The sequence below is a fragment of the Enhydra lutris genome, unplaced genomic scaffold (genome assembly GCF_002288905.1).
Source record: "Enhydra lutris kenyoni isolate GAN:26980312 unplaced genomic scaffold, ASM228890v2 scaffoldscaffold19, whole genome shotgun sequence".
In the NCBI taxonomy this organism is placed as follows: Eukaryota; Metazoa; Chordata; class Mammalia; order Carnivora; family Mustelidae; genus Enhydra; species Enhydra lutris.
In genome coordinates this window covers 15,395,672-15,407,783 of record NW_019154103.1, presented here as the reverse complement: position 1 = coordinate 15,407,783, position 12,112 = coordinate 15,395,672, and the positions used below count along the sequence as shown (strand labels likewise).

The 12,112-nt window shown below is 36.4% G+C and overlaps 1 protein-coding gene across 1 annotated transcript in view; it reads right to left on the bottom strand.

Annotated features, from left to right (window-relative positions):
- The window catches only part of LOC111148290 (adhesion G protein-coupled receptor V1), a 507,584-nt gene that overhangs the window by 335,517 nt on the left and 159,955 nt on the right, over positions 1–12,112 (bottom strand). Inside the window, exons 69-71 of the mRNA XM_022504771.1 lie at positions 10,998–11,147; positions 9,450–9,923; positions 6,870–7,013 (exon numbers count right to left, since the gene is read on the bottom strand). Of these exons, the coding sequence (XP_022360479.1) occupies positions 6,870–7,013; positions 9,450–9,923; positions 10,998–11,147 (768 nt within the window). The remainder of the gene's footprint in view (positions 1–6,869; positions 7,014–9,449; positions 9,924–10,997; positions 11,148–12,112) is intronic.

Sequence of the window (12,112 nt, the reverse complement as noted above, 5' to 3'; positions counted from 1 at the left end):
AGAATATTATCTCCAGCTATGTTGTCACTTAATATATAAGGAGCAATAAAAAGCTTTCAGGACAAACAAAAACTAAAAGAACTGCAAACACTAAACCAGCCCTACAGGAAATACCAAAAGGGGTCCTCTAAGCAAAGAGAGAGCCTAAAAGTAACAGACAGAAAGGAACAGAGACAATATAAAGTAACAGTCACCTTATAGGCAACACAATGGGCACTAAATTCATATCTTTCAATAGTTACCCTGAATGTAATGGGCTAAATGCCCCCAAAGAAAAGGCACAGGGTATCAGAATGGATTAAAAAACAAGACCCATCAATATGCTGTCTATAAGAAACTCATTTTTGACCCAAAGACACCTCCAGACTGAAAGTGAGGGGATGAAAAACAATTCCCACTCTAATAGACATCAAAAGAAAGCTGGGGTGGCAATCCTTATATCAGATCAATTAGATCTTAAGCCAAAGACAATAATAAGAAGGACATTATATCATACTTAAAGGGTCTATACAAAACGAAGGTCTAACAATTTTGAATACCTGTGCCCCTAACATGGGAGCAGCTAATTATATAAGCCAATTAAGAACAAAATCAAAGAAACACATCAACAATAATACAATAAAATAATAGTAGGGGACTTTAACAGCCCCCTCCCTGAAATGGACAGAACATCTGAGCAAAAAATCAACAAGGAAATAAAGGCTTCAAATGATACACTGGACCAGATGGACATCACAGATATATTCAGAACATCCCATCCCAAAGCAAGAGAATACACATTTTTCCCTAGTGCACATGGAGCATTCTCCAGAAGAGATCACATCCTGGGTCATAAATCAGATCTCAACCAGTACCCAAAGACTGGGATTATTCCCTGCATATCTTCAGACCACAATGCTTTGAAACTCGAACTCAATCACAAGAGGAAAGTTGGAAAGAACTCAAATACATGGAGGCTAAAGAGCATTGTATTAAAGAATGAATGGGTCAACCAGGAAATTAAAGAAGAATCGAAAAAAGTCATGGAAACAAATGAAAATGAAAACACAACTGTTCAAAATCTTTGAGACACAGCAAAGATGGTCCTGAGAGGAAAGTATATAGCGATACAAGCCTTTCTCACGAAACAACAAAGGTTTCGTATAAAACCTAACCCTACACCTAAAGGGGTGGGAGAAAGAAGAACAAATGAAGCCTAAACCCAGCAGGAGAAGAGAAATAATAAAGATCAGAGCAGAAATCAATGAAACAGAAACCAAAAGAACAGTAGAACAGGGCAATGAAACCAGGAGCTGGTTCTTTGAAAGAATCAATAAGACTGATAAACCCATGGCCAGACTTATCAAAATGAAACAATAAAGGACACAAATTAATAAAATCATGAATGAACGTGGACAGTTCATAACCAACATCAAAGAAGTACAAATAATTATAAGAACATATTATGAGCAACTATACATCAGCAAATTTGACAATCTGGAAGAAATGGATGCATTCCTAGAAATGTTTAAACTACCAAAACTGAAACAGGAAGAAATAGAAAACCTGAACAGACCCATAACCTATAAGGAAATTGAAGCAGTCATCAAAAATCTCCCAAGAAACAAGAGGCCAGGGCCATTTGGTTTCCCAGGGGAATACTACCAAACATTTAAAGAAGAATAAATACCCTATTCCTCTGAAACTGTTCCAAAAAATAGAAATGGAAGGAAAACTTCCAAACTCATTTTATGAGGCCAGCATTACCTTGATCCCCAAATCAGACAAAGACACCATCAAAAAGGAGAATTACAGACCAATATCCCTCATGAACAAGGATGTAAAAATTCTTACCAAAATACTAGCCAAAAGGTCCAACAGTACATTAAAAGTATTATTCACCATGACCAAATGGGATTTATTCCTGGGCTGCAAGCATTTGACAAAGTACAGCATCCTTTCTTGATTAAAACTCTTCACAGTGTAGGGATAGAGGGTAGATACCTCAATATCATAAAACCCATCTATGAAAAACCCACAACGAACATCACTCTCAATGGGGAAAACTAAGACCTTTTCCCCTAAGGTTAGGAACACAGCAGGGATGTCCCCTATCACCAGTGTCCTAATCTCAGCAATCAGACAACAAAAAAAATAAAGGGCATCTGAATCAGCAAAGAAGAAATCAAACTCTCACTCTTTACATGGAAAAGCCAAAAGACTCCACCCCAAAATTCCTAGAACTCATACAGGAATTCAGTAAAGTGTCAGGATATAAAATCAATGCACAAAAATCAGTTGCATTTCTATATACCAACAAAAAGATAGAAGAAAGAGAAATTAAGGAGTCAATCCCATTTACAATTGCACCCAAAACCATAAGATACCTAGAAATAAATCTGACCAAAGAGGCAAAAATCTGTACTCAGAAAACTATAGAATACTCATGAAAGAAATTTAGGAAGACACAAAGGAATGGAAAAACGTTCCATGCTCATGGATTGGAAGAGCAAATATTGTGAAAATGTCTATACTACCTAGAGCAATCTACATATTTAATGCAATCCCTATCAAAATACCATCAACTTTTTTCAAAGAAATGGAACAAATAATCCTCAATTTTGTATGGAACCAGAAAAGATCCCGAATAGCCAGAGGAATGTTGAAAAAGAAAACCAGAGCTGGTGACATCACAATTCCAGACTTTAAGCTCAATTCCAGACTACAATGCTGTAATCATCAAGACAGTATGTATGGTACTGGTTAGAGCACCTGGTTGGCTCAGTTGGTTAAGTGTCTGCCTTTGGCTCAAGTCATGAATCTGGAGTCCAGTGATCAAGTCTCACCTCAGGCTCCCTGTTCAGTGGGGAGTCTGCTTCTCCCTCTAATCCTCTCCCGTCTCATGCTTTCTAGCTCTCTCTCAAATAAATAAAATCTTAAAAAAAAAAAAAAAAAGACAGTATGATACTGGCACAAAACAGACACATAAATCAAAGGAACAGAACAGAGAGCCCAGAAAAGGACTCTCAACTGTATGGTCAACTAATCTTCGACGAAGCAGGAAAGAATGTCCAATGGAAAAAAAGTCTCCTCAACAAATGGCATTGGGAAAATTGGACAGACACATGCAGAAGAATGAAACTGGACCATTTCCTTATACCACACACAAAAATAGACTCAAAATGGATGAAAGACCTCAATGTGAGACAGGAATCCATCAATATCCTTGCGAACACAGGCAGCAACCACTTCGACTTCAGCTGTGGCAATTTCTTCCTAGAAATATTGCCAAAGGCAAGGGAAGCAAGGGCAAAAATGAACTACTGAGACTTCATCAAGATCAAAAGCTTTTGCACAGCAAAGGAGACAGTCAACAAAACCAAAAGACAACCGACAGAATGGGAGAAGATATTCACAAATGACATATCAGATAAAGGGCTAATATCCAAAATCTATAAAGAACTTATCCAACTCAACACCCAGAGAACAAAGAATCCAATCAAGAAATGGGCAGAAGACATGAATAGACATTTCTGCAAGGAAGATATCCAAATGGCCAACAGACACATGAGAAAGTGCTCCACATCACTCGGCAGCAAGGAAACACAAATCAAAACCACAATGAGATACCACCTCAGTCCAGTTAGAATGGCTAAAATTAACAAGTCAGGAAACCACAGATGTTGGTGAGGATGCAGAGAAAGGGGAACCCTCCTACACTGTTCATGGGAATGCAAGCTGGTGTAGCTACTCTGGAAAACAATATGGAGGTCCCTCAAAGAGTTTAAAATAGAGCTACCCTATGACCCAGCAATGGCACTACTGGGTATTTACCCCAAGGATACCAATGTAGTGATCTGAAGGAGCATGTCACACCAATGTTCATAGCATCAATGTCCACAATAGCCAAACTATGGAAAGAACCTAGATGTCCATCAACAGATGAATGGATAAAGAAAATGTGGTATATATACACAATGGAATATTATACAGCCATCAAAAATTGAAATCCTGCCATTTGGCAACCACGTGGATAGAAGTAGAGGGTATTATGCTACACGAAAGAGAAAGACAATTATCAAATGATCTCACTCATAGGAGGAATTGGAGAAACAAGACAGAGGATCATAGAGGAAGGGAGGGAAAAAATGAAACAAGATGAAACCAGACAGGGAGACAAACCTATGAGACTTTAAATCTCAGGAAACAAACTGAGGGTTGCTGGATTGGAGGGGGGTGACAGATGGGGTGGCTGGGTAATGGACATTGGGGAGGGTATGTGCTATGGTGAGTGCTGTGAATCGTGTAAGACTGATGAATCACAGACCTATACCTATTGAAACAAATAATGTTAATTTAAAAAAATTTTTAAAAGACAGATATAAACTGTGGGGACAAGAAGCATATGTCTCTGTTCATCTTGGACCTTCAGCATTCAGCCTATTTTTTGAAACATGGTAAAAAGGAAGTAGATATTTATAAATCTGAAAAGTAATTGGTAATACATTATCAAAATATGAGATGGTTCTGGTTTAACTGCCAATTCCTCCTTACTATGTCTCTTCATGTAAAACGGTCTGGAATGATTAAAGGAATAAGGGTGCTATTCAAAAAATAAAATAATAAAATAAAGTACATTCAATTGAAGAGTAATATGCTTAAGAAATGACATCTGAGACTTGGAAATTTCTTTTATTTTATAATTCTAATTATAGTTTATAGCTTTTTTTTTAAATCAAAATGGAATACTGTGAATTTATAATATCCAAAAGAGATTAAATGTAATTATGGTTTTATGAAAGCAAAAGATTAAAAATGGCATTTTAATATGACTTGTTTGTTTTTGTAGAACCTAGTTTGTTTAGAACTGAAATCTGACATCTTTCTAAGATATAACAATAAATTCTTCATTTATAAAATAAGTATCATGAAGTAGATTTTCTATTAAGGTTCTTTTCAGCTCTTCAATTCAAGATTTTTTTTTTTGAGGATCAGAAACATCCAAAGATTTTTTAAAAATAAGCATCTTTTTCATCCATATCAAGTAAGATTTTGTTTTAAGGGAAAACTTCTCAAGGAACCCTGGGATTTAAAAGTGACTTATAGATGAAGTAAGTTCTAGCCAGTGAGTAAAAATAAAACTAGATTCCTGGCTTCACACTGTGATTTGATTAACTCAGTTTACCTCTTTTGGTCCTAAAATCTTTAAATCGGGATACCATATGACTGATAGTTCTATATTAAGACTCAGTCTCCTTATTTTTTTAAAACTCTTTTTTTTTTTTGGAGAGGGAGAGAAGAGAAGGTGGGGTCAGGGGAGAGAATCCCAAGCAGTTTCCACGCCTGGCAAAGAGCCCAACGTGGTATCAGATCCCACAACTCTGAGATCACGACCTGAGCTGAAACCAAGAGTTAGATGCTTAACCGACTGAGTCACACAGGTGCCCCTTATCCTCCCCATTTTAAACTGGAATGGGAAGTAACAGAAAAGTGTGAGAAGGTACCCCAGGATAGCTTTTAGAGCTACAGAAAAGAAAAACAAAAATGAAACTTGAATCTGACACCAGCCTAGATTCCCTATTACAGTGAGGCTTTTGCTTAGCAATTGTCAAAACCTTTGTCAAAAATTTAAGATAATAAAAAAACAAACAAACAAACAAAAAAACAAAGATAATGCTTTGCAAGTGTCCTAACCACCTATTACACACACACAAAGACACAAATACTGGTAAGGAGTACAGAGGACAGGAGTATATCCTGACTGGCCCCAAACTTGCCCTTCGAGGTGACACATGTTGCGACCATGTGCATTAACAAGGAGTAGGAAATATTTTGCTATGCCAAATGAATGGTTCATGTTGAAAGGAATCTTTTCTTATAACAACCTGTGAGCAAAAAGATGACAACAAAACTTCAAAGAATTATTAAGTTCTATTCCTCCATTCCCTCTTGAACAGATGAGGTGCAGGAGAAAGAAAACTCACTATTCTTCTCAGTGATTTTTAATGCTGATAGATTCCATTTAGGAGACAAAGCAAATTCATTCCCTATGGAGAAGCAGCCCATAAGGGAGTTTCTGAAGAGCATGCCCTTAGTGGTCAGAGACCCTGTTACACAAGCTTCTGGCCAGACCCAGCTATCAATTGTGTAGAACATGTCCACATACTGGACTAGGCCTGCCTTAACCAAGCTGAAGGAGCTCCCACCTGAAGGAATAGGATGCAATGTCATCTCCTAATGGTCTCAAAAATACACACATTGCCGTGAGCCAAAGACAACAGCCCTGCCTTGCTCCTATATTGACAGAACTGGCCTACATACAAAGTAAAGCCCTCAAGTTATTCTTTGCTCTCCTGTGAACTTATGAAGTGATTCAGAAACAATCTTTCCCATATTGAACTCTAGTGGAAGATTCTAATATTTAGGGGCAACCATGTCACAGCATCTCATCACTAGCATTTATCTCCATCAACACAGACTTATGATAAAAAGAGCCCCCAAAACGAAAGACAAATAATCACGTTAGTAAATGAAAAAGTCTGGAATATTAACTGATGTTTTGTTCTATTTTTATTATTTAGTATAAAATGCTTCAATATTAAATATTCAATAAAAATAACCTAAAAAACCTGGAAATTTTGATTCTAAGTGACCATAATTTTAAAAATTCTTACTTTCCAAATTCTATGGGACACAAAATTTCTAAATATCCAAAAAGAAAAATATCAAAACTTGGCAAGTTATTTTCATATAATGTATTCATAATGTCTACTTTAATATTGATTTAAAACAGTAATTTTGAGAAATTTCATGTCTGAGAATCTTTAGTCCTTCCTGTGGATGCTGCCCTCTAGTGGTTCCTGGATGGTTCCACACCCAGGACCAATTACCTGAGAATTGGCGGCTTTCTCAGGGACAGGAAGGATAGCTGATTTCGCTTCCTGGAGAATTTTTGGCATGCCATAGAAATGTCCACTGACGAGCATCGCAGTCACCAGTTGCAAGGTGAATTTAGAGCCCAGGGATAAAAAGACCTATAAACAAACAAGATCAATGACTGTTTTAGTAGTAAGAATTAATTTTCAGAGAAAAATACTGACATTTGACATGAGTCATTAGCTCACTGCCTTAGGATCCTTTTGTACAGTTTCACCAATATATGCCTCTCCCGGGCGCCTGGGTGGCACAGTGGGTTAAGCCTCTGCCTTCGGCTCAGGTCATGATCTCAGGGTCCTGGGATAGAGGCCTGCATCGGGCTCTCTGCTCAGTGGGGAGCCTGCTTCTCTCTCTCTCTGCCTGCCTCTCTGCCTACTTGTGATCTCTCTCTCTCTGTTTCAAATAAATAAATAAAATCTTAAAAAAAAAAAAAAAATATATATATATATATATATATATATATATATGCCTCTCCCCGCCCCCCCACCCCAGGTTATAAAACAAATCACCAGTATGAAGACTCCGGGGTGATGAGTGATAGAGTGTAAATACACAAATTTGCCAATTCTCCATGTGTACCCAAATGGCCTCAAGAATTATAAGAATCACAGAAGTAGTGTTAGTAATAGAATGAATCCTGTACCACAGGAATGAAAGCACTCACTGGGGAAGAGTCAGTTCCTAAAAGCAGCAAAACTCACTTTCTTCCTCTTCATTAAGGAATAACTAATACTCCAGTGAAATTTACTCAAAATGGATAATGATTTAGGTGTACCGATTACTTGAACATTTTGGATAAATAAAAATTACTAATGAAATGTATTAGATTACCAGTTTTTAAAGTTTTCAAATCTAATAAATAAGGGAAACTCTGAATTTAAAAATTAATGTTACTCTATTTTTTTTGAAATTTAGAAAACATTTTCCCAATAGAAACATTGTTATTGATAATGGATAAGCCCCCACGTTATCCCATAACCTAGAATAATACTAAAAACTCTACACATCTTTATTGAATATAAAAATAACTACTTTTGTGGAGTCTGTTCTTCTTTTAAATATAATATACTTAAACATACTTAAACATACACCGTAGCCCTCCAAACATACACAATATGTACCCTAGTAGTTTCAGAAGTTATATAACATGAGGCTAACAGATGTTTCATTCATTCAATCAATCTTCATTTTTTCAAAGTGACATTCACTGAACATAACTCACAGATCAAGTGCTAAGGAAACAGAAATAAATCACTGTCCTCACTTAAAGCATGTGCCTCCCATCTCCCCTCTAGGGGCATGCCCTTCCCCCAAACAGTTCACTGGCTGGGCTGCTAAGGTGTGACATGGGCATAAATCAAGGGTAGGATTTTTTCAGTGATTCCCTTTTCCCCTCACGCTCTGGATATAATGCATTGCTCTTTGAAGATTGGAATATTAGAAGGAGAAAATATGCATATAACTTTTGGGCCAAACTTTTGGGCCAAAACTTAACTATTGTTGACCAGAAGACTTACTGATAACATGAACAATTAATACATATTTTATAAGTTCTTATATATTATTACTGTATTCTTATGATAAAGTAAGCCAGAGAAAACAAAGTGTTATTAAGAAAGTCTTAAGGAAGGAAAATTACATTTGCAGTGCCGTACTGCATTTGCTGACACAAGCCTGCATATAAGTGTACCTGCACAGTTCAACCCTTGTTGCTCAATGGTCAACTGTATATCATTCAGTGTTTACAGGGAAATGAAAAGAGGACTAGCATTCCTCAAAATGTACCAGGTGCCACCTACTACAAGATACAGTCTAAGAGTAGGCAGATCAAGAGTGTTAGTCCATGTAATATAGATTACGTATTTTGGTTTTCCTATGTGTAGTGTGAGAATAGTTTTATTCTATTTATGTTGCTTAGTAAAATAACAGAGTAATCAGATCTTCACTAAAGCATGTCTTACTGTCAAATGAAATCTCACTATAAAATAGTACAAAAGCTAAAGAATGTCCTCTGGTGTTCATTATAGAGATTAAAACTTGAATGCATTTAGAAAGTAATGTTACATAGATATGGATGGGAAAATATTCAAAGGTACATAATTCAAGCATGCTGTATTTTTTTTTTAAAAACTCTAATTTGTAAATGAGACTTAACACAATCACATTCTGGTTAAGTCAATCTACCTGTCCTTTCCCCAGTTTTTCAGTCTTTATTCCAGTCTTGAAAATTTTTGGAAATAGGAAATGGAGGTTAGAAATTAATTAACAGGGCATTGAGTCAATATCCCAAAGAATACAGGGATGTGTAAGTGCCTGCTACCGTTTAGACAAAAATACGTTATCTCCGAATGGGAATATGCTTAATATACTTAATTCACTAATAATCTGCAAATGTATCATCCAATAATTATTACACATTTCTATGATGACATTTAAATATCTCAATAAGATTGTAAGCTGATCATGAGATAATCAAGTGCTCTCCTGAAGGAGCGATATTGGAATGATCAGGAAATGGAAGAAATGCTACAAACCTGACTCCTCACTGGCACCAGGTCCACTCTATATCGGGCCCCATCTTTGACCACCAGTTGCCTCTCCACATTTTCAGGAACAACTGGCTGCTCCTTTTGGTCAGATGAGATTCTAAATCCAACAACAACATCTCCAAATGTTCCAGCGAGCCGAGTTACATTAATTTGGATGAATCTACTAAGGTTCTGCCCAATAAAGATTGACTGGTAATCTGAATACAGAGCAAATACTCCATGTGGATCATCATTTGCAGAAACAGAGAACCGTGTGATGCATTTTTCTGGAGCCAGTTCTGCTCCTCCCTCTACAGAAACAAGTCGGATTACATAATCTTCTTCTATCTCAGGTATATCATCGGGGAGCAAATGAACGTCAAAGCTCACTTCACTCTCTCCATCAGCAATAGTGAAAAATCCTTTTGTAGAAAGAAAGTCTCCTGTAATATCAAACTCACTGCTTATTTCCCAGTAAACCTAAAATAAAAGGAAAAAAAATCCAACAAAGTTATGTAATTCAGTATATTGAATAAAAAATCCTTATGTTTTCCTCTATAATATACAAAAAATAAATTTTAATTGTGCCTCATTATATTCAAAGCCAGATGCCCCAAATAGTCAGTTTAGAAAGTATAGATAAATGACACTAGCACTGTGAAAGTATATGAACTCTTTTGGGCTTATGTATACAATTTGTTGGACAAGATTACAAAATCTCATTTCACCTACTTCTCAAATAGTAACATGATTTGAAGAGATAAAGTGAAGCAAATTTAACTCTAGAATGGCAGCTCCACAAATACATTTGAAAGGCCTGACTATATATTTTATAGGTATCTGAACCAGGGGTAATACTTGAAGGTAAAAAGTGAGTAGTCTGTTGCTTTATATTGGAATTTGTTTTTGTTTGCTTTTAACAACAAGATTTCAAGAATTTAAAAATTATTTCCCAAGAATATTTAGACTCCTAACCATAAAGTTTCCACTGAAGAAGTATCAGTTAATCTCCATACAGGAAAAGAGTTAAATCCATAAAGAAATTTTGCAAAGTATGTTCTGCTAGCAAACAAACAACCTTGGTCTGTTAGATAGATATCCCAATGATTCACAAGAGTATCTCCAGACATTCTATGTCAATATACACGCAAATGCAATCTCTTAAAAGTCAGTTGGTAAACGAAAAAAAAACTATACTGAGAAATAAAGTCCTGAAGAATATATTAAGCAATTTACAAAAAAACATTGAGGGACTTAAATGGGTAAGTTAAATGTTATAGCAAACAAGAAAATAAAAAATAGTTCAGTCATACTCTTCATGATTAAGTGTGAGGAAGATCATTTCAGTCTAAGTGTAGTTGGAGTTAGAAAGACAGCGAGAGAGGTTCATGTTGGCTAGAGAACCCAAAGGTGAAGAAATGAACCTTCTCAACTTGTCTGAAACTCAGGTCACTCCCAAAACTTACACCAGAACACACAGTTTCTCTGTTCTTCACAGCTACATTTATTAGGCAAACTGTTACACTACTTAAAAAATCAAATGAAAAATGATACCGTAAGTTCTCCTAAAATGCCCTTGACTCTTTTGACAAAAAAAGTAATGATCAGGGGCCCTTCCAGAGCTGACGGCTCTGAATAGGTCTTCTCAGATAAAGACTCAGGAGCAAATTGAACAACCCCATTTGGATCACCAAACTTCTGTATCTAAAAATAGAAAGAGGTAACAGAGTGAATACCACAATATAACAACTACAGATGAAATTACAGAATCCAACATATCAATATACAGAAAAGCTGAAAAAATGAAAGAAACACAGGAATAATACGTAAATATAATTTGCCTAGAAACTTGATTTTTCAAAAGCTTCTTTAGTACACTGTCATCTAAAACAAAGAGGTTCTTATTCTCTAACAATAATGGGAGTAAGTGTTTAGAAAACTTTAATTTGTAGGGTCTCAAAAGGATATTACTTCAAGCCTGAATTTGACTTGATTTGCCTCATATTTGCTTTACTTAACCAGGGCTAATTGCTTAGTCAAACACTAGTCTACGTGTAGTTGTGAAGGTATTTTGTAGATGTAATTACTATTTATAATCAGTTGACTGATTTATAGTATAATCAGTTGACTGACTGACTTTAAGTCAAAGAGATTACCCTTGATACTGTGAGTGGGCCTCATCCAATCAGTTGAAGGCCTTAAGAGCAAACACTAAAGGTTTCCCAGAGAAAAAGGAATTTGGCCTCAAGACTGCAATTCAGGAATTCTGCTTGAGTTTCCAGTCTGCCAGCCTATCCCACAAAATTCAAACTCATCATCTCAACCGTAAGTCTTTTTCTGAGCTTCCTGCCTACTAGTCTGTTCTATAGATTTTGGATTTGTCAACCTTCACAAACACATGAGCCAATTTTTTTTTAAAGATTTTATTTATTTATTTGACATAGAGAGACACACAGTGAGCGAGGGAACAGAAGCAGGAGGAGTGGGAGGGGAGAAGCTGGCTTCCCGCTAAGCAGGTAGCTTGATGCGGGGCTCGATCCCAGGAGCCTGGGATCATGACCTGAGCCTATGGCAGATGCTTAACGACTGAGCCACCTGGGCGCCCCCACATGAGCCAATTTTTAAAATAAAAATTTCTTCTTTCTTTCTCTCTCTCTCTCTTTCTCTGG